At 35.5% G+C, this 23,571-nt stretch overlaps 1 protein-coding gene across 12 annotated transcripts in view; it reads right to left on the bottom strand.

Moving 5' to 3' along the window:
* Window positions 1-12,664: 12,664 nt before the first annotated feature.
* LOC124186317 (zinc finger protein OZF-like) overlaps window positions 12,665-23,571 on the bottom strand; it is a 79,842-nt gene continuing 68,935 nt past the window's right edge. For 11 of the 12 annotated variants that reach the window (XM_046577909.1, XM_046577908.1, XM_046577910.1 and 8 more), the window contains 3 exons: window positions 22,190-22,493; window positions 19,467-19,726; window positions 12,665-19,349 (listed from right to left, as the gene is read on the bottom strand). In XM_046577909.1, the coding sequence (XP_046433865.1) occupies window positions 19,252-19,349; window positions 19,467-19,726; window positions 22,190-22,493 (662 nt within the window). In that variant the 3' untranslated portion in view covers window positions 12,665-19,251. The remainder of the gene's footprint in view (window positions 19,350-19,466; window positions 19,727-22,189; window positions 22,494-23,571) is intronic. The other variant, XR_006871625.1, reaches the window with a different exon arrangement.

Here is a 23,571-nt window from a genome sequence, read left to right as displayed (position 1 = left end):
ATAGGCGGATAAGCACGTTTCATACATTGAAAAATTAACGGCGTTATCGTGAAACTTACCCAGAATTTTAGCCCTTTTCATGGGTAATTCTGGGAAATATCGCTAAATATGGGAGGAAGATTAATTGGGATATTCAGAAAAGTGAAAGCATATCGTTTTGGCCAGGAAATAATATTAGAAAATAAATCAAACTTCTACTCCCAACTTACGCAAAGAGTGGGCTCGATTTCTTTTATGGAGTACAGTAGAACCATAGAGTAGCGCTCAAGGGCTTGGATTCTTGCGATTCTTGCAATGAGACTATGAAGATGTTGAGTGTATTCCGCCAGGGAACTGTGGCAGTCCAGTAATAGTATATTTTGAATTTTCTAACTACTGGTTAGTACTATTTACTGGTCATTTACTGCCAAAGTGTTCCTGTTGTGCAGTAAATAATAATGTTTTAATAAAATTGTAGTGTTTTGTTGTTTAAAATTTTTGTTTCTTATCTGTATGAAAAAGCACATTCCTATTGTGCACTAAATAATAAAAATTTGCACTCTTTGTTGTTGTTTTTTAATTCGGTTGGATTTGACGCGTATTGTATAAAAATAATGTTTATTAATAAATATTTCTAGGGTGTAGGTCAACTTGACTTTGAATTATGCCCAAAAACATTATCTAGTTAACAATTGCATGATGACGGAATTAATCGACAAATGAACAATTTACTGTTTTTCTCATCTGCTTACGCATAATTGCGCTACGAATATGAATTTCTCTTCTCTCTCTTTTCTCATTCCGTCTCTGTCATCCTCTCTTAGGTACAGCAGCGCCAGCGGGTATTTCAGTAAAAATTTTCACTGCTTTCATAGCCCACGTCCGCAATACAGCGTTCGGGCTCCTTTACTCTAGGTTCCATGAGTCGAGTGCTCGTCGCTGGCGTCGTCCCGGCCACCGGCGTCGTCTAAATTCCATAGACTTGTAAGATAGACTGAGCGTTCTTATGAGCCGCTTGAAGCAAACATTTAAAGGACAGAAATATGCCGGGAGTCTCCTTTCTCTCTCTGGCGATATTTGTGGCTAAATTCTCGCCGCCATATTGCTTGTGAGTACTTTATACCTAGTTTCCAAGGTTCCTCCTGTGGTTCCACCCTCGTGGCTTTATGAATTTTGCCTCGTCGCGGTCCGCTCCCATCTCACACCCGTGCTACGTGCCAGCCGGTATCCGCGGCGGCACCCTCTCTGCGTCCTACCTTACCAGCGTGCAGTTACCATAAGAGAGCCTTACGTGCTCTTACCAATAGTCGTACATTAATACCAATACACATAGTTACCATCGTAACGTCCAAATTCTTATATCGATAGTTCTCATACGCTAGATTAACAGGATTCCTTGTTCTTCATTTCACGTTTCGTAGACCTTCCTCGATAGAACAAGGAGCCTTATTGGCCTCCTTCCCAGGCAGGTCTCGAGCTTCCTTGAGGAAACCTTCGGCACTACGATTGGCTGTTTCGTTTTATGTAGCCAACGCTTGCGCTTGCGCTTGGTGTCTATGCACTTATGACCCGTATGACGCAGAGATCACAGCCAGTCCATTCCAGTCTACAGGTTAACCTCTTTGAGGTCATACACTCTCATCACAGATGCAACTTGACAATGAGTGTGACGTCGGAACGGTACCTAGTGGAAATCTCCAGATGTTAGACACCGGGAACATTCACACGCAGCTACAGCTAGACTCACATCAGTAGTTTGGGTCACCAATTACCGATTAAGTATTGAAATACACCGGACAACGGGCATTCTGTCGCTCTAGTCGAACGAACCGAAGAGGGAGAAATTGTTGGATAAAAGATTTAATTTGGCTTACCTTTTTGAGAATATTCTGGATGCGATGACTTGTAGATTGGTGAGAGGTTTTAGCGGAATAACTGACTTTAATATTTTTGGATATTTTGACTAACTTGGTTTATTTTATAAGTTTTGATATTTAAAAGTCACAAACGCAGAGTTACACAGTGTAAGATCTTAAACTTAGTATGACAAAAAATGGAGTTGAAGCTCGCTAAACTTTTGGGCAGAGTAACGTTGTATGAAAGTTTTAATGCAAAAGGCTAAAGGATTTTACCGCGAGACTGTACCGGAACTAGATGACGAATCTGGAGGTAGAAACCAAGAGGCCGATCGAGTGATCAGTCGCCCTTTTTATAGGGGTCGATCGTTGCGCAGAACGATCCCCCTCTCTAGTTTTTTGGTCACCTTTGCGCACCTCCCCTCTTTTCTAGGAACTAATTAGGTCACGACATCCTCGCGCATACACGCCTGTTATCTTAGTTCTTTAGCTATTACTATATCGTAGGTTTTTACGTATGGTATATCGCTGCTTGGTGCGGTGGTGTAGGTGCGTGGACTTTGTTCCATAGTTCTCCGAACTGCGTGAGCTTTTCGTTGCGGCGCCAGCCCCCTTTCTGGTGCCCCTCAGCCACTCAACTTCTTCCTGTCTACCTCTTAATGTTTTTGCTATCTTGTTCGTTACAAAGCCCATATTTCATTCTGGTTACCTGTCGTTTGTTAGTTTTATAGCTATATCTATATAGAATTACATGTGTATTATAGTCGACTACTGTCGTTGTTAACCTGGAGTACAATAGCAATTGTTTATGAACATAGTTTGTTATTTGTTTAACATTATTAGAATCGCGCTGCTGCGAATATCCTTAATTGTTTGTGTTATAATTATCTTAACAGATTTAGAGTATTTAATAATTTGATGATTCATAGCTTTAGAGCAGGTTTACGTGTGTGCTTTTGTATATGATTCCCTTCTGTAGTTGTTAATTCTTATATTGATATAAATTCGCTTGGAAGCTTCTAGAACGTTTTCGTTTCGTCGGTAAGTTTCCTAATGTATTCTCTAGGTAAGGCTCTGTATGGCTCCACATTGGAGATCTGCATTGCCTTCAAAACGTTGCGCGTGTTGCCTACAATACGGCGTTGCGGAAGAAGGTATAGTTCATGCTGGGTAATTAGCATTCACGGTTTGATGGTTTTGCAGTCTCTGGTTTTATGGGTTATTGCAGCAGTGCTATCTTTACATTATATTGGTTATGCATTTATCTATGGTTTTACAGTCTTCTATACTCCAGGCTATATAGTAAAGCGTATATTGCTTATAGTATAGCTCTCAGCTCCGAATGCACAAATGGCATTGTTGAGTGCTATATAATAATTGGGTATAATTGTGTTAGTTAATTATAGTGTTAATATGATATATAATAACGCATAATAGTATTATAGTTCTCTGTAGTACGAAGATCTCGTAACATGGTTTTTAAGCCTCGGCTAGTGCATTTCATAGTTATTTCCATCTAGGGATATTTCAAATAGTTAGACAGTTGTTTTAATTTCTTATGGTTACAAGATTCTCGTACTTTGAGTTTGGTTAGTCGATAAAAGTAACATGCAGTAATAATAGTCGATAAAACATACGGACGTTTTGGTCGGATGTTACATGAGAGCCAAGCGGTTTAAGTTAGATTTAAATATAGCCGAGTGGCGCTTCGATCAGCAGTTTAACCACCATAAGCAATCACATATCCCTAAATATGTCTTCCTTCTGGAAGGGAGAAACAAGTTGTGACTATGAAACGAGGACGCCTCTAAGATTCAAGGAAGCCTTCATCAAGGCGTTCCTTTATCCTTGAGACAAGGAGCGACTATGAATACGGGTATACCTATAAGACCGTGATATGGGCCCATCCTTCTATCCTTGTCTAATCTCAGCATTCTTTCGCAGTGTAGTATACTAGCATACACGCCTCGCGTGTCCCGCGCATGCGCGATTAGACAAGGGCAGAGGAGGGGGGCCTATATGCAGCTTTCTCTTTCTACCGCGGTATCGCCTTGTCAGCCCGCTTACGCGGTCTATTCTTATATGTCTATGCTCTAGCCTCCATGGATTTGGTACATACATTTGAGCATTTCTCTCGACTGAACCCTCACCACTGCAGCAAGCCTTCCAGTTACATTAGAGTTCAGTGGCGTAAACGTAGTAAATGTGTAGCAAGCTCAGAATAAAATGAATAAAAATATTACTTCTTGATTCACTGATAAATCATACATCGTTACAAAGAGTCAATTCCCAAAACTAAAAACAAAAAAACGTACGGAATTTAAAAATACTTTTTATAAATCATTCTTGTATTGAAGTGAAATCCAAGTTGAAAAGTACATGTTCGGTTATGTTGACATCTTTTTTTGATACGGAATTTTTATAAATTAAATGCACATACTTAACATCTAGTTCGGTATTTGGAATTATATAACGCAAAATACAATGAGGTAAAAATTATAATATTTTTATTACATACCATAATACGTGTGTAGGTGTAGTTACTATATTATTAAACAGAAATAATGAACCAAAAATTCTTGGGGAACAGTTACCAGGCTAGACGGGATGGCCGATATTTGAAAAAATATCGATATGTATCGACGTATAAAATACCGATACGTTAAAATATCAGAGTTTTAACATCGATATTTCGATACATCAATATCCCACAAATTTGTATTCGGTATCATAAAATGAAAAATAAAAAACATTCTCTTCTCTTTAGTTTACTGAATAGAGTTTAGGATTTTTGTGTGATAAAATATTAAACGAAAAAGTACCATTTATTGTTTACACATCTATAAGATATGCCAATGCTCTCGAATTCAAAAATAGCAACATTTATAAATGTTCACTGGTTAATATTTTACGTAGGCCAGTCATGACGAGTCTAGCGAGTGAAAATAGACGTTTCGACAGAACTGAACGAGCAGTAATACACAAATATCTCTTTGTCACTTTGTGAAACTTTGATCGGTTACGTTGGTTCCAAAACTCAATAGGTTTATTGTGGCGCTCAATTGGATCTTGACTGAGATAATATCTCAATTTATTGGGTATACCATCACAAGCATGCACTCCAGTTCTTTCAACGTTATTCACATGAACCAAACTGTTATGAAAAGACCACAAACTGTTTGCAGCAGTTGGAATATCTTCAACTTTGCTACTATTTTTAAGTAACAATTGTTCAGAAGAATCAGTATTGGGTCTTTTCTTTATTTTATCGACAGCATTAGAGCAATGTAAAATATTTGCAAAATGAATTTTCCGAAATTGTGTATCCAAAATAGTTGCTACGGGTGATAAAGTGATCTGTTCAATGCTTTCAAATCTCTTTGTAAATTCTTCAAGAAGAAGATTCTTCAAACAAAGCCCTGATGCTATGTTTGTTACAGATATTTTGACTATTAAGCTGATGATATCGTTTTGAATAATTTTAGAAGCTATTAAACTGAAGAGATTTGCAAACATGGCAATTGTTTCTCTACACCAAAATAATCTACCACTGCTTTTTTAATATTTACAGCACTATCACAACGTCTACAATATTGCTCATATCAATTTCCCAATTGTTCACCGTTCCTCTAATTTGGTGACGCCAATTGTAACATTTTTCTGAATATTTTTTATTGAAAAATGCGAATGCGAAGTTATACTCAGGTAAATTTTGGTGTTTGGAGGGTCTATCCAAATATCTATCATCAAGAATACATCTGACAAGGGGACGTCGACATTTGGGAAACACAGTTGGGGATGGGGCGATGCGTGGTTGCAGTACTCCTTCATAGTGTTGGTATGGCCCCACCATAGGGCGAGATGGCCAACCATTCAAAAGCTACATGCTCCGAAAATTGCTTGCATAATTTAAATAAAATTAAATAATATCGATTGGAACTCCTTCAAATATTCATTTGTATTGTTGTACATGCGCTACGATGGGATTTGTCCTAAAAACAATCGAAACAAAAGGTATTTGAACAATTCGCAATCGAATAAATCAGGATTTTTTACAAGAGCAAGAAGTTTTCAGCATATCTATCGGAAAGTAAACCTCGTTGTCATTTTTAAAGATTTTCTGTCTCCGGTTAATTTCCACACGAACCATGCGTATCGGATCATATTGTGAAATGCTAGAGATGATTGTGTTGATGATGAACGATCCATTGAATTTTAATACAATATTCTCAGGAATTAACCTCTTGTTCCGTTTCAATCACAGTAGCGCTATTTTGCAAGCGTTTAATGAGATTTTCAACTTGTCTGCAAAAATATACATCATAAGATTGCACTATAAGTGTACACTGTGGTGGAATTACTTTAATAACAATCACTATAAAAAGTAATTCCACCAAAGTGTACACCTCTAATGCGATCTTGTGATGTATATTTTTACAGAATGGTTAAAAATCGCAAAACCCCCTCAAAATAGCGTTACTTTAATTGAAAAGGAACAAGAGATTAATTCCCGACAAGATTGTATTAAAATTCAATGGATCGTTCACCATCAATAATCATCTCTGGCATTTCACAATATGATCACCTACGCGTGGTTCGCGTGAAAACCGGAGATGGAAAATCTTTAAAAATTGCGACGAGGTTTGCTTTTCGATGAATATCCTCAAAACTCCCTGCTTCTGTAATAAATTCTTATTTATTCGATGCGCGAATCGTTTAGATATCTTTTGATTCAAATGTTTTTACGAGAAATACCACTGTGACTCTTGTATAACAATACAGATGAATATTGGAAGAAAATCCAGACAACATTATTTAAGTTTATTTAAATTGTAAAAGAAATTTTCGGAGCGTATAGCTCTAATTGGTCATCTCGCCCTATGGTGGGGCCATAGCAACACTATGAGGTAGTACTACAACCACGGGTCACCCCGTCCCCAACTGCGTTTCCCAAATCTGGCCATCCCCTTGTGAAACTTTGTAGAGTTTGCTTTCCATCACATTCGATAAGATCTTGTACTTTTCTTCCATGAGACAAAACGAACTGAAACTTATCAGATATTAAAATTCCATATTGGCTGCTGCAGTATTGATATATCGGCAAGGTAAATATCGAAATAAATATTGATATTGTTCTCTCAATAATATCCATATTCCAGTATACCGTAATATATTGCCCATCCTTGGACCATGAAATTATCCATATACGTACACTACAGAAAAATTGACAATCCTGTGCACTCACTTATTATGAGATGGAAACATTTGCAAACCTACTTAAAATCTGTGATAAAATTAGAAATCGTACGAGAAATTTGACATCAAGGAAATTGTTTCAATCAGTTAAAATATATCAACCAGCTAATTCACGTATTGGTTAGCCGGTCTAGCCGAATGGGACAAGCTCTAGTAAATACCAAAATGGTCTATTGTATCTACAGAGTTGCTATTAAATCTTTCACTTGAATGCAGTGCTGTGCTTAGCCCTTGGAGCGCCTGGAGCAGGATGAAGGAAACTACCTTCTTCAAAAGACATATATGTCTATGTATGGGGAATTTCTTACAAACCTAATTAACGACTGACCCTCGCCGTTTTTGATTTTGCTCAAAATTTTTTCTGCAACTATCCCAACTTTGAAACAGTACCCTTAATTTTTTCAGTTTTTTTACTTAACTGGTTAATTACTTATAAATATTCAGAATGGTTTTCAAAAGGATCTTTTCTAGAATGCTCTAAAACTGTATTTGCTGTGCCAAATATTTCAAGACCAGGCTCACGGTGCACTGACTTCTTTCTATTTTTTTCAGCACTTTTGATCTTTACGTTGAACTAGAACATTCATTAACGGTCTGAAGATTCCCGAAAAATGCTCAAAACTTCTATTTCTCAATTAGAATATTTGTAGACCAGTTCCATTATGAAGCGATTTTTGTCTACTTTTTTGATACATTCTACTTTTTTTTATCAGCTTCATAATGAAGCCGGTCTCGAAATGTCCTGAATGAAAAATAGAAGTTTCGAGAATTTTCGGCAATTTTCATCAGAAACATTACGTGTTTAAACTTTTTGTTTAAACCGGCCTATCGGAGGCCCGGTCTTGGCATGTTTCGAAAAGAAAATAAAGAAAAAAAGTTTAAAAAGAAAATACAATTTTTCAGAATTTTAATAAAGGTCCTTTTCAAAATCACTCTCAGTGTTTATAAATAATTAACCAGTTGAATGAAAAATCTGAAAAAATTCGAGGTACTGTTTCAGAATTGAATATATAGTCTAACCTGTGTGGACATCTGGGGTGTAAACCACCCCACGCCACGTGAGAGGCTCATACTGCATTATTTCTGAGGAAAAATGAAAATTTTCACATATTTTGATTTCATTGAATGTCATTTCTAAGATTTCACAATTTCATCAAAATTGATCACTTCCAACTTCAAAATGTATTATATAATTTTTTGTCCGGTTAGCTCTATGGAAACAATTTTATCTTGAAGTGTGTTGTTGAGAGCTTGCAGTTAAATTTTCAGCAAACAATATTGAAAATTGAACGTTTTATAAACATTACGGAGTGGCACCTACTCCGTGTGTCTTTTATTTTTTTATTTTCGTGTATGTTCACAACACGTTAAATGAAAATTAAAAAATAATACATAGTGGACCCGGTGATTCGTCACGCGTCCGTTGTCGAGCGCGCGGGCTCCATGCCGAATGCGTAAGGTGAGACTGAAGTAGTATGTTGCGCATGTGCATCGGCGCTCATATTGGTGCCATACATTTACCATTTTCATTTCCACACCAATTATTGTTACGCTCGTGACAGCGAAACCATGACAAATACGCAAGGAGAACCATTCTCAAGATTATTGTAGATACCAAATTTTTTGATTTTATGAAAAAAAAACATATATCTGAATACCGCTTTCACGGCACAGCGCCTGGGGCGGCTACTCCTTTGACCCACCCCTAGGTACGGCGCTGCTTAAATGGCAACGTAATGCACATAATTATTTTTTTTCATTCTAATGATTGACTTCTCTTTTACGTGTAGAGAGATGGAGTCTAGTTCATGACATTTATAAGAGTGTAAATACCATGCCATCGTAGAGCCTTATTACAACATGGCTGTTCAGAGTGCTCGTATTGAATAAGGTGTCGAAGCACGATTATCCGTCACTTTCGCATAACTGGATGAGGGACGGAAGCGTGCATCCAATAACCAGACTGTGCTCTGCTATGTACGAAAACATCTTCAAGGGCATGCTGTAGTCAGACTTGAGCGATCGAGAAATCCCTTTTTTGAAAACTACAAGTTGCTCTAAAATGGCGACATCAAATGTCAAGTTGATTCAATAATTTATGAAGAACAAATTCTACCTAGCTAGCACACCAAATTCACTGCTATCGAAAAGAAGTATATTGTTAATGAATTCCAAAGTGTAAGTGTATCACTTATATTGCCTATTATCAAAGTCTACACATTACTTACCTGATAAAGCTGTAGTCAGTAGAATTCTGTAGGAAATGTCAACCAGTATAGCCGAAAACATTTTTGCTTCGCCCATGCAACAATAACGCCAAAAAATTTATTCCTGTAATTAGTCGCGATTGTGATTGTCAACGGTCCGTTTTTGATAACAGTAAAAATGCGTGATGCACAGATACTCAAGACGCACGAAAAATAAATTCTTCATGTTAGTGAATTTTGCGTGCAAGGTCGAATGGGTTCATAAAATTTTAGTTTTTATTACTATTTTAATACCAATAGAATTTTAATCGAACATTCTTTTCACAAATTTTCAGACAATAGTGGTTCTATGTGTGTTCTTTTATGTATCTTCCAAATAAATATGAGCCTTCCGTGATAAAAGAGTATGCACAAGGAATGTCTTAAAGCAGTTTTTCAAAACAGTTCAAAGATTTTTATCGTACGAAAATATATGTGTAAAATTTTTTCCGAAAAAGGGTGTCGTAGTGAAACCATAATTGTTCAAAGAAGTAAGTGCCCGGGCGCAAGTGGATCTCATTGATATGCAATCTTGCAAAGATCAAGACTACAAGTTTATTTTAAATTATCAAGAGCATTTGACGAAATTTGTACTCCTCAGGCCTTTAAAAACGAAGACCGCTGCAGAAGTGGCATACGTTTTGATTGACTTGTTTTGTGTATTCGGTGCTCCTGCAGTGTTCCGTCAGATAATGGACGTGAATTCGTGAATTCGATCATAAATGAACTCTCGCTCTTGTGGCCTGGATTAAAAATTGTCCATGGGAAACCTCGCCACTCCCAGAGCCAGGGAAGCGTAGAGAGATCAAGTCGAGATGTGAAAGATATGCTGCGGGCGTGGATGACATAATAATACGACAAAATGGAGTGAGGGCTTGCGTTTCGTTCAATTTCAGAAAAACAATAGCTTCCATACGGGAATCAAGCAGTCACCTTACCGGGCGATACTTTGGTCGAGAAGCGAAATTAGGGTTGAAGGACTCGGCATTGCCACATGAAATGTTAGCATTATTCAATACGGAAGAAGAAATTGAAGAACTTTTAAATAATTCCACCTCCAGTTTATCTTCAATTCCTAAAGAAAAAATTATAGCCGAGACTCACGAGAGTATTAAGCGAAGTCATGAGGTTGCATTTCAAGGCCTAGAAAAGCAAGCAAAAAAAATGAAACTCGCTAGTGATGCTAAGTTCAAGCCGTTGGAGAGGGGAATGTTGTATTATTACCGGTCTCCGATGTTGACAAGAGCAAGGCCGATTCAAAGAATTTAATAGGTAACTTGCTGATTCTATTTATTTTTCTCTTGCTAGGGGCTGCGCCCCTGCGGGCTTCGCGCGCCAACCCCATCTCGGCGCTACACGCCTCACTATTTCCTTGTACAGTGTCTGTTAGACAGGTGAATTTATTTCTGCTGATTTGATGACAGGTCTGCAACTGTTGATCGGTTGTTTCCGATCAACCCGAAATTGCTAGTGGCTCCCTATGCAGGTCTACTCAGATTGTTTTCGTAAACGAATCCTCTCACATGTACAAAATCCCCGATGTCATGCATCCCCAATTGCATTTGGCGACTTATTTTGCTACAGTTATTATTTTCCCCATAGTAGAAGAAATTCATAGCTTTGCTATAAGTAGAATTTCTATGGCTTCAGACAAATTAAAAACTCGTTATGATATTCGAGCCAGGGATATAAAATTTAATCCCGGAGATTCTGTCTGGCTCTTTCAACCTCGAAGACAGAAAGGACAATGTCCGAAACTACAAAGAAACTGGGAAGGCCCTTACTTAGCGGTTAACCGGATCAAGGATTGACAGGATCCGAAAAAACCTATTTCTTCTCTGATATAACTCTCCTCGAGTTCTGTTTCATTAATTCTACTGACATGTTTGCCAGTATGATATATTTGAAACGATATTCAGTCTCACCTTTGCGTTCCGATCTTGAGTGCCGTATACACAATACGCTACCGCGTGAAAAAGACAATTCCCGTCGGGATTCATCTTGATAATTCTCGTTTGCATGTTTATTTTTTGCGTGTCAGAAACAGATACCTATAAAGATATTTGTCAAAGACTGTCATAAACAGCCGATGACAGCTGTCATAGGAAGTTTTGTTTGCTAGATGCTTTTTGTTTTGTTTTCGGCATCTCACTCCACCGCCAACTTCATGCGTATACTATTGTTATTATAATCTTTTTTATACTATTGTCATTATAATCTTTTTCACCTGTTGCTACTTCTTTTTCATTTGTTCAGAACTTTTTTATTAGATAGAGAAACTATGATTATCATTATTAAAGCTAGTATTATGATACAGGGGTCATCATGGAAGTAACTGAAGATGGATTTTATAAGATCGAAACCCAGAGCGGAATTATAACTGGATTATTTAGTAGGAATCAAATAGCCCCAGCTACGGCCGAATTTCTCCAGGAGAAGGGATGTCCCTCAACGAACTCTCGTACAATGCGCGCAGTTTACGGCACGAAACGTACATTGCGCGCACTGTACAGAATAACTTGTACAAACTCCGCATAAACCAGGATTGTACAAACAGATCCCTACAATGCGCGCATTGTACGATTGCGGGGTTTGTACATAACATATATATCTATAAAACCTCGCACTCGATTTATACATTGGGTTATACTGTCATCTAAACTTAAATAATAATTCCTGGAATGAAATCCTAGAATCAGAAGTTAATTCACTTTCAGGGTAAGCCTGCATTCAGAATAATTCGGGAATTAAAAATACAGGAGGTTTACCTTCAAAATACAGTCAATTAAATAGCTGTGGCCTGCATTATTATATACATAGTTGAATTTTTTATTGCAAGTGTATGAAAATTCACACAAGTTCATTTTCTGGCCGATATACATATGAGAAATATATAGGTACAAGTCGCAATACCGTAATTTACTCTGGGCCTGAATACAAGGGCCATTGAAACACAAGAATCCATCAACTCGCTGTACTTTGTGCAAAAGAGCCACTTCCGCGCACTGTTAATAAACACGAATATTCTCGTGTTTGTCGATACAGTACCTGGGTGTATTTTCAAGATGATCCAGTGAACACAAATATTGGTATTTTCTAGAATTTTTGTTCCAGAATTTTGGACGCATTTTATTTCAACGTGTTGCAGTACTAACAAGATTTCATAATCTACCGAGACTTAAAGAATTAACTGCAACTTGAAGTATACTCTCATGAATTTTCTCACATAGAGCAGATAAAGTGTACGTTCATATTTTTATTTCAACCTGGTCGGATCAAGTAATTTTTAAATGAAATGGATATTTTCACACGTCTTTTTCCATCGTAACATCAAAATTTGAGTAAGCCGACAATGGAAATTTCGTTTCATAAAAACTTGACAAATTTCGTGAGAGTATGTATATAACAAAAATAGTGCAGTTAAGAAAATTCATAGCTTCAGAAAAAGTCTGAAGTCTTAACATACGCAACCACTGTTCAGAACTGTAGAGATAGAGATATCACAATTGCAACCTCAGGTTATTTTGGTTAAAATTGGTGATAATTCCCTTGTTTGATGCATAAACCTCCGATATTTTCTAGCTTTTAATGAATTTAGATAAAATATTACTGATTCTTAATACACGTTTTGGAGCCAAAAATATAAGATACTCATACATTATACTCATATAAAGAATTGTATTAATGCTTGAATAGGTTGGATTGGCTCTTACGAAAGAACAAGCTGGTTCAATGGAATAGTTGGAAAATGAATTTTCAAGTTTTGTGTTATAAGCGGATTTCACGGTGGTCTAAGCAAGGGTGATAAAATTTATTTTTATTTTTTTCAATCACATGCTGAAACTTGTGCAATATGGAGCCTTATTGTTCAGCAAATAGATATTCTTAATGTTCTTCCGGGATTCACAGATCAGTAAACAAGTTTTGACTTTATTGTTAATCACGACAGTTATAGCATGAGCTATATACCTATATGATTACATGACCACATCAAACGTTTACTGAAGATGCATACAGACTGCTAACCTTATAGACTTTGCTTCACGGTTAAATACATGATTTGGGGAAATGAACAGCCGGGAGAAAATTTAAGGAGACTTCTCGATTTAACATTGGGATCCCACAAGACGGGTCGGTACGTGCAGAGCAACCCCTCGACCCACCCAACCAGAAGCAATATTAGCCCAGGGCAGAACTTTTTTACATATCTTCAGTCAACGCATTAGGTTTTGTTAATGAACGGACTTAAACTTGACTTCCTTAAGAATCGAAGGACCAGGTCCGGAAGTTACCCAATAGAACTGATACGTTATTTTTATAGGTGTCATAAGTGGCATGATTTTTATATGTTATTAAAAATTACATAATCCCAAGTTATTAAAATTCACGAAATTCCGTGAAACTATAATAAAAACTAGAGGAGCTATGGATAGATTAAATTTGTGCCCATCAAACCGAAAGATGTAGTCCTTTTAGTTGTAAGCATACATCTCAACCTGGAATGTAAAGATTCTGTCTTCAATAAACCTTGAACTAATAATGAAGGTTATTGAAAAATTTGTTGTCCGGTATGCCAATGTAAGCGTAACAGCATTAAGAAAAACCAAAGTTTAGGTAACCACTATTCTAACCCAAAATACTGCAACAGGCATTATGACCACCTAAATTAACTATAATATTTAATTTACAAATCATTGTCAGATATAACAGTTGCCTCTGCACGTAAACATATAACGAGATTGAAACCAGAAGCCAGAATGAGCAGCCAAACGTTCTAATGTTCATTCGAATAACGTGATTAAGACAGAAAATCAAAATCTTATGAAATATCTTGAATCCCCAATACTTTAATAGAATTATGAGGATAAAACGGAACTGCATATTTCTATTTACAAATAGTTTAATATGTTTGGCTGCTAACTCTGGCTGCTATCTTCAGCTTCATAATTATATGTATATGGGGTATGTAAAATACTTGACAGAGAATGTAAAATCTTGCTGATAGAATAAGATCAGCTTGTTGTACCTCATTAAATTAAAGTTAAAACACATGCAAAATGCAGATACGAAATAGAAAAGAATTGTATGTAGGGCGAATGTGCTAGTAGTCACCTTTAGATTAGAAATGGTTGCCCACTTATTTAGTTGAATGTGGTTCAATACTACAGAAATCAGTTCTACAGATCAAATGTTCTACAGAATATGTTTTACAGACTTGTTTCGACAAAAATATTTTTCTACAGAAAAGAATTTGATTCACATCAGAAATAATTCTGCATGAGTTATTCTACTGGCGAATTGTTCTACAAAAGTATTTTTCTACAGAAAATTTTTCTACACAACATTTTTCTACAAATTGTGATTGACACAGTACACATTCAAAGTAATCATCGAATTGTCAAAATCATACATTTAATCATCGATTTTATACATTTTGATTCAATTTGATTTAAATTATTTGTGTTGAATTTATGTGTGTGTGTTGTGTCAAACAGATATTGTGTTGGATGTGTGAAGCTATAAAACTGTTCTATAGAAAAAATTTTGTACAATAATTGTCATGTAGAATAATTCATGTAGGATTATTTCTGATGTGGATCTCGAATTCCATTCTGTAGGAAAATATTCTGTAGAAAAATTTCTGTAGAAACGAGTCTGTATAACATTTACCCTGTAGAACTGATTTCTGCGAAATCGATCATCATCCATTTAGTTCACCTTCTGTTATAATGGGGGACCACAGTTGTCAAGCTGATTGCAGGTGACGCGCAATCGTTGGTCTACTTTGCCGCGAAATTCCGGTGTTCCAAAATGAAAAAGTATTTTGTGTGGACGATCGAAGAATTTAAACAGGTTAATTTGCCATGGTGCTTTTCTCCAATTGAAGAAAAAAGATCTTCTATAAAGGAAAATAAATTTTAACGTAATATTGTATGCTTGAATTTGAATTTTGAACCAACGATGGTGCTGCCATCAAGCTTCAAGAGTTGGCAGTGTGGTTTCCCATTAGGTATACACTTCTTATCCGTAACCATAAAAATGTATCCACTTCATCCATACCACGGACGTATATTAGTAGAGAACTGACAACTTCCGGCAATATCGCGCCTACTTATGGTCTGTCAGTACGGGCTTTTACTGTTATAGCGCTGACAGTATTTAGCCCTTTTTTATTAATTTTTTAACTAATAAGGTGTCGACAATCGATTTTCCTGAAATGAAAACTAAAAGAAACACGCTGTTAATCGTATTTGAAAGATCCAATGTACTTCGAAGTCTGTTTGTTCGTTTGTTTGCACGTTTATGTTTATCGTCCATGCGAATTGACTGTCAGCGCACCACAGTCAAAACGACGATACAACGCGAAACTAGCCGACAATAAGGGGGACCAATTATGACAAGGCTGACATAGGGAGTTGCCAGTCCTGTAATATACGTCTGTGATCCATACTTATCATCTTTTATGAGTAGTTTTGTAAATATACATTTTTTACGTAATCATGTACATTGTTTTGTTAGTTTAGATTTGTATTTTTATAACGTAATTCCTTTGCTAATGAGTTGACACGTAATGAATTTCCGTAATCAAATAGCTGTGGCCAACCATTCGTTTAATAGTGCCCATCCACAGGGTCTACTTTTTGAAGTAGCTGACCATCAGCACATTCACCCTATGTTCTTAAGCCAAAAAACATTGTGACTAACTACAGAAAAAAATTAGAGACCGATGTTAAGCGAGTAACCACGGTTTTCATCAACATTTCGAACATGCAGATAAAAAAAAACTGCATTCATATTTCAAACACTGAGACCTTCACTTCAGAATTGATAGTTTCGACCTGTTTTTTTTATTTATTTTTTTATATTTTAGTGTGAATGAACACAATGCAAAATTAGCCGTCCTTTCTATTAAATTTTATCATCAACATTTGTGTTGAGTTATACATGATGAAGAGAAATACAGATGTTGTTGATCTGATTTGAATAAAAAAATCAAGTCGGAATTTGAAAACTTTGGCTGACATTTTTAGAGGCGACCAGTTAAAATCTAAAAAAAATATCATCATGGGTATTGGATACATACTCCGACGTTTTATAAATTCGTCATAGAAGTAGTTATACTTGTACAAACTAAGAAATTATCTTACTTTTTCGATGTTTTGACTGTACATTTAACTATATATTCATTCGGATAGTGATATTAAAGCTACTTGACATCATCGCATGTGGTGATTGATCATCTTTAATTCTAAAATTCTGACAATCGTATAGTGAATGTTTGTGAGTCAAGTCATAGTACACTGCCATAACTATAACAATTGTGAATATAAAAATCAATATAAGGCTAACTTATCAAACTATTATTACAAACTATATTCTATTGTAATCCATATGTCAGAGCCCAATTATTCTAGATTTTTTTAAACAGCAACGAAAGTCTGTTATTAATAAACTAATATTGATATTGCAATTTTCATGAATTTACATGTGTGTGTATGTATGTGTATATATATATATATACACCCATATCTTTTTTAGGATAATGTGTCGTCATTGCATATAACGTAGATATTAATTGCCATTTGCTAGAATATTTTCATTAGATGGTTATTTAACAAAGGAGCCCCACTGAGTCACATCGTTACCCTATTTTCAAAGTCAGTGACGATTTCTGGTGGTAAAATGTCAGTCGATCTTGGTACAAGTAGTTGGAATATCTGTGGAGTATAGAAATTTCCATATCATATGTGTCTATATAATTACTATCATCAAAGACCAGCATGTTTCTGACATGAATCATGAATTGACATTTGGTATTATTGTTCACTGCAATAAGTTAATATTTAGAATTTTCCAATTAAAATGGTATACAAAGGCAAAGCTATACTTGTGAATATCGATCATTTTCTTACATATTGCTGGTGATACTATAACAACGGTTTAGGAACACGAGATACCTTTTTCACAAAGATGTGTAACTATGCAATTTCTACTCCAAATTGAGTAACCAAACCTACGAAATCCAAATTCCAGCATGTTCAAATAAGTCGTACTATTGGGAGGGAAACTGAACTCTTAGACACGCCACAAATAAAAATGCGACATAATTTGATTCTCATACATCAGTAATAAAAGCAGTAATTGCTGTACTAATATCATATGGAGGGTCTAGGAGGTCTGGTAGGTATCAATCGTTTTTATTTATTTTTTTTATCTCTTTTTTTTTAAATACAGAAGAAAATTGAAAGTAAAAAATTTTCTATATCTTCTATAGATTAGGTTGAATAGAAAAGAAAAATAACCGCTTTGAAATGTCCATGACTGGTGACAGTCTTTCTAAAGTCTTTTTAAATTTTTCAATTATATTATTCACAAGTAAATTTCAACCTTGTTTGTAATTTTCAAGAGCACAAATCCAATCTTCTGTAAGTAGTATCCGCAGCTTCATGATTCACATGTGATGATATGCGGGAAACTGAGATCAATTTAGCCTGTTCTTAGTGTCTGTAAAATTTTTAATTGTGGGAAGATGGTGAGCAAATTTTTAATATCCTTCCGTAGAGAACTCAAATTCAGTTTGTAACTTCCATGAAATAATATATGTAGAATTAATATTTTATTTCATTCTGAAAAAAGATAAAATGTACATGATTTGATTATAGAACAACTTCTGACTGTCATATTGTATGTACGTGGATCTTCAATTGGGTCTTTTTGCTATTGTATTTGTTTTACATTACTCGAATTAAATTGTTACGTAACTGCAAATTAACAAATATCAAAAGTAAGAGCATTGAAGGTTTATAAATGTTTGCTGCGCTGCCGCAGGCAACAACTTGACTACGTTGTAGTTTTTTACAGGAGGTAGCATAGAAAATAGGATTTGTGGCATGTGCGCATACAGGGACTTCTTGACCCGTATGAGTTCGTATTCACCTTCAGCTTGTGTGGCACTTTACACTTGTCAAGAAATCTTTATTTTATGCACATGTGTCTCAAAAATAATATGGCATGAAAAATGACAGTACAAATCGTTTACGTTTATAGCTCCAGTACCTTTCAATTGTTACAAAAAAGAATATAATTTACAATTGGAGACACGAAATACAAATGCAAGAAAAAAATTTAATAAATAAAACGAAGTTTATGACAGACACAATTCTGTAAAATTAATGAAAAACTTGCTTCAATTGTATATCACGTGGGTGAATTTTATTTGGAAGAAACTGTGTAATGACGTAACGTAGATTTATTACTTCTGTTATGAATTTTTAATATTCCTTCAACGTGCAGTCTTTTTTCATATTAATTAACGTTGTAAGGTGCAATTGTGTACAAACATATGTTTAGAGAAATTACAGGAATTATGTTATCTTTACGTTGTTTGAACAGCAGGGAAATGGTTGAAAAATAATTGATCCGAACTTATTTTAGGTGTAAATCTTACAAATACTGTTCTTATAAATATTATCTATAACAGTTAAAATTAGTTTTTCATCAAATACATCAGTGGAAGCCCCGTGGATGACATTTGACCTACTCAATATGATTACATGACAATCTATGCCAATGACAAAGTTTGTTAGAACTATCAGTTTTGCGAATTATTTTATATAAAAATGATAATTAAGAAAAAGCGCTAACTGCGTCAAGAACGTTCCAAGAAAGAAAGAAAGTGTTTACATTGTCAAAAAAGTTGTTTCCCTACTCCGAGACACTAAAAAGGCGTTAATTTTATATACATTGAAAAATATTCGACTTACCATGACAAGACCAATTTATCATTCATTGCTTTGAATAATGGATAGAAGATCGAAATGTTCATGATTTGATAGTTGAAAGTAAATCGATCTTCTATACGTATTCTCTGACTTTTACATTTTCACTGCTAATAATTAATCAGTAATTATTCATTATTCAAGACCATCAAAGTCTTCTGTTTTCAAAATTGTGTCACACAATTCAGCCGTCTGTAGACCAATATCTACCATCTCGTCTTCTGTATTCATCACTGGAAGAGAATAATTGAGAATACTTCACTTTAGAATTCAAACTTATTATTCATATCATTTTGGCTCTGGGAAGGTCATCTAACATTTGTAAACCTCATCGAGCATAACAGCCTGACCTTGGCTTTGACTTTGACCTTGCCCTTGACCTTGACTAACAGTCACCGGCGTTGCTGAATTAACAACTACAACTTGTTGGGATTGTTGACCTTGTTGCTGAGCTTGTTGCTGTTGTTGCTGATTGCTTGTGTTGGCTTGCTGCGCACTGTTTGCACTGTTACTGTTCTGATTCCTTGCTGTTTGACCATATTTTTCATGAATCGCACGATGACGTTTCAGAGCAAAACGATCTGAGAAACCAATCTCACAAATGTCACACCTGTTGATTGGAAAGAAAATATATGTATTCAACTTTTATTTGCTACATGGAGCTCTATTAATGCAGAAGACGAGGTTAAACCTAATAACGAAGGATTAACAGTGCATCAGTTTTGTATGCACCAGATTTCATAGGATTTAACAGAATTTCATAAGATTTCTAAGATGGTTATCCCCACAATTAGTAATGTTGACCTTTGTTGTGCACACCTTAGAAAAATTATGTATTATGCACACACGGTGTCAGACACTCCAGCAACTTGAAATGTCTCTCACTGGTACACGATTGAATATTTCAATTCAAAAAAATTACTGGGTACTGTTTGAAGTTTTTTGAACAAGGCTCGCTTAGTTTCATAAGCCTTTTTGAAAATTAACATATCTGAAAAAATTGTCTCAATTCACAACATTACCTTTGTTGTACACCTGGGATGTTGAACACGCTAGCGTATTTTCGAATACTTGTATTCGTTATATGATGTATTCGAAAATCTCGTTTGAAAATATGCATGGGGTGTCTAACACCCCGAGTGCACAACAGAGGTTATTGTTTGCTCTATTGCAGTATACTGTGTTGCAAAAAATCCTAAAATTGTGAATTGAAAAGTTCTTCTGAAAATAAATAATTACATTATATGAGCATGAACTTCAACTTTACTTCAAGGCAGACGATGTTCAGTAGAGTGCGCCTGAATACGGTCGTTATCGAATTGATATTACTATGGGGTAAGATATCTTGAAATAAAGTTTAAAAATGTAACCAAACTCAAGTTTGAATAACACACGCTGAGATATTGCCAATTAATTTCAGAGAAGTTTTCATAATAGGAACGTTAAATGTGATTCAATTCTGGTGTTTTGATGAGATTTTAATGTTTGTGGACTAATTCTGCAGGAGATATATAATTGTTAATGAACATCGATTGTACTGTACTTATGATTACATAAATCTACTTCTCTCCGTTATGGGAAAAACTACCTACCTACCTATTTGTAAAAATTTTTTCAGGAGATATCTGGAGATTTCTACAGTATACAAAATAAGCCAAACAACATTAGCATAATTGCAAATATTATTGAAGTTTGAAACGTTTCTATTCCTTTGGAGAGGAAAAGTGTAAAATATGATTTACTCGCTCGATCGGCATTTCGCTATCCCCTCAAGGCATAGAAAATTGCATGCAATCACTAATGAAAACCTAAGAGCTGTATAATGTTTTTTCTGCTTTATTATTTGTGTAATTTGAAAAAGCCAATCAGTTATATTCTGACATTTCGTAATAATCGTGATACACTATTTCTATGGAAGGTCCACCACTCTCCAACTCCTAAAAAGTAGTAAATGTGATTTACCATCGCTATGAAATTTCAGACCAAAAGTGATTAGTTTTATCACATTGCATGAATATCAAAACCTAAACGAACCAGGTTCAAAACCAGTTAGTTGGTACACAGCTTTAGCCAGTTCAAACTTCAATCATTAGTGATCAGGTCACTCTTTGTGGTTGGTGGCCCTTTCATAAGGGATTGGTCAGTCATAGGGAATGTTTAGGAGAATTTGCTGTTAATGGGAGTGGAAGTAGACTGCTCATCTTTTTCTAGTGCGAAGGCTGTGCTTATCTGACTAATTGAGGTCTTAGGAATATCCCAGGAGTATCCCACATATGGCGAGTAAATAACCATTCTACATCCAGCAGGGGTATTATTTGTCCATTATTTGAGGGTCCCTATTTTCAATCCCAATACCTCGTGGCTCCGATGAAGCGGGCCCCTGTTACTCAAGGCGGAGTGTAGCAGACTTTTCATTCTTTTGGGCTATCTCAAACATTGCAATAACCCTATGAATTTCTCTACTCTACATTGACATGCCGAAAACGGTCACACATATACACCAAGAGAAATTGCTAGTATAGGCTGTAACTATTTTCAATTTATATCTTAACGGAAAGCTGTAGGTCTGGGTACGCAATAAAAAAAAATTTTGCAGCTGTAAACAGAAAATGTAGTATGCGTTAACAGTTCTTTTATATTATCGTCACGCGTACTATGTTTTCTTGTAACTATTGCGATAATTTGATCTTGGTGCGACAAGAAAGTGACGTTAATGACTTATTTACCTGAAAAACTGTAGTGAATTCAACAAATGAATTCAACATTGCAACAACCAGTAAATGTCCTATTAAAAACTGAAATTACACCAAGTGGTTATCTGTATCTCCTTTTTTTGTAACTCCAACAACATTTAAACTGTTGTTACAATACCCATTCACTAGAAATTACTAGTAACTATAACAAATGAAATGGTTGTTAATGTAATTGAACGTGGCAATAAAACTGTGTGTTGAGTTACTTGCTGGGAATTGGTCTCCAGCGTAAGTGTTCAAGGATTGCTTCACCAGATCTTCATGCAGCGTGTATACACAATTTATTCTAAAGTAATTTGAATCCTTTATTATAGTCTTACCTATGTGGTTTTTCACCAGTATGAACTTTAGCGTGGTTTTTAAGGTGAGTAGCCTGGTTGAATGCCGAACCACAAATATTGCATCGATACGGTTTTTCACCAGTATGAATCCTCCTGTGATTCCAAAGCGTTGAATGTCTAGCGAATGTTTTTTCACAAACTTCACACTGATAAGGGCGTTCACCGGAATGAATTCGTTCGTGATTTTTTAAATGTGGACTTTGTGAAAATTGCATTCCACAAACACTACACTTGAATGGTTTTTCTCCGGTATGAACACGACCATGATTTTTCAGGTACGCCGCTGAAGCAAACGAAATACATACTTGACATAAATGTGATTTTTTTTTAGGTTTTAGGGGGTTTCAGGTACAGGGTTATTTATTGAATACTATGGGCAGTATTTAATAAATTAATAACATTGAAATTTACCAAAGTAATGGTTTTCTTGTACAATGGGATTATAAGATGATTTTAGAAAAACAATTTTTCACTCTCCCCAGATATTTTTTCAAGAACAGAACTATTGGGAACTGACATAAGGGCGCGGCTGAAAAAAACATGGCTGACTATTGTATGCAAGGAAAAGTTCATCAGTTTCTTTACAATCAGTGCTCATATGTTCAGCTTGCATAGTAGTAAAAAAAAAATTATTTGCCTTTTTACTGTATTTAAATGAATCTCACACTTTAATCACTCTTTAAGTGCACACTAAAACTGCTTTCTTTTTAAGCCACCAGATGTCACCAGCAAAGTCAGTTCCCAATTCAGAAAGCTTGATAGTTTCACACTTAACCTCTACGAAGTGAACGATGTATGTGCATGCAGGTACAGATAAAATATATGATCAATATCCTAATAATAGGCACTCAATATTGCAGCCCTTATTTCCCAAAAATTGCACTTTTTGATATAGTTAGGATGTGATAGGTGATCATTGGTTCATTTACAAATTTTCTGTACTGTGTAATCTAGGTTTGATATTAGATTTAATTCAAAAGTTGAATCACTGAATTTGGAATTCAAGTATTTTCTTAGGTACTTACGTACTGAGACAGACTCACTTGAAAACATGTGCAAGGTTATATAGAAAATTCTGAGCCAAGATGAAACATATCAATATAAACAAGGTAAATTCAATTCACAATCAAGTCCAACGTGAAACTGAGTTATGTTTTTGCTAGGGATTGTATTTCAATCATGTAACGCATTTAGGATCACGTTTTTACTCCTACCCCCCTCGTGTAACAATCCGTAACAAAATATTAAAGTCCCTCAACCCCCTACACTGTACGTAATTTTTCAATTACTGTAAATTTTTGGTCATATTTAAGCCAACTTCTATATACTGCTACTCTCAAGATGTTAACTGGTTTGCTACA

This window comes from Neodiprion fabricii, chromosome 7 (assembly GCF_021155785.1).
Source record: "Neodiprion fabricii isolate iyNeoFabr1 chromosome 7, iyNeoFabr1.1, whole genome shotgun sequence".
Classification (NCBI taxonomy): Eukaryota; Metazoa; Arthropoda; class Insecta; order Hymenoptera; family Diprionidae; genus Neodiprion; species Neodiprion fabricii.
This window is presented reverse-complemented; position numbering and strand designations above follow the sequence as displayed.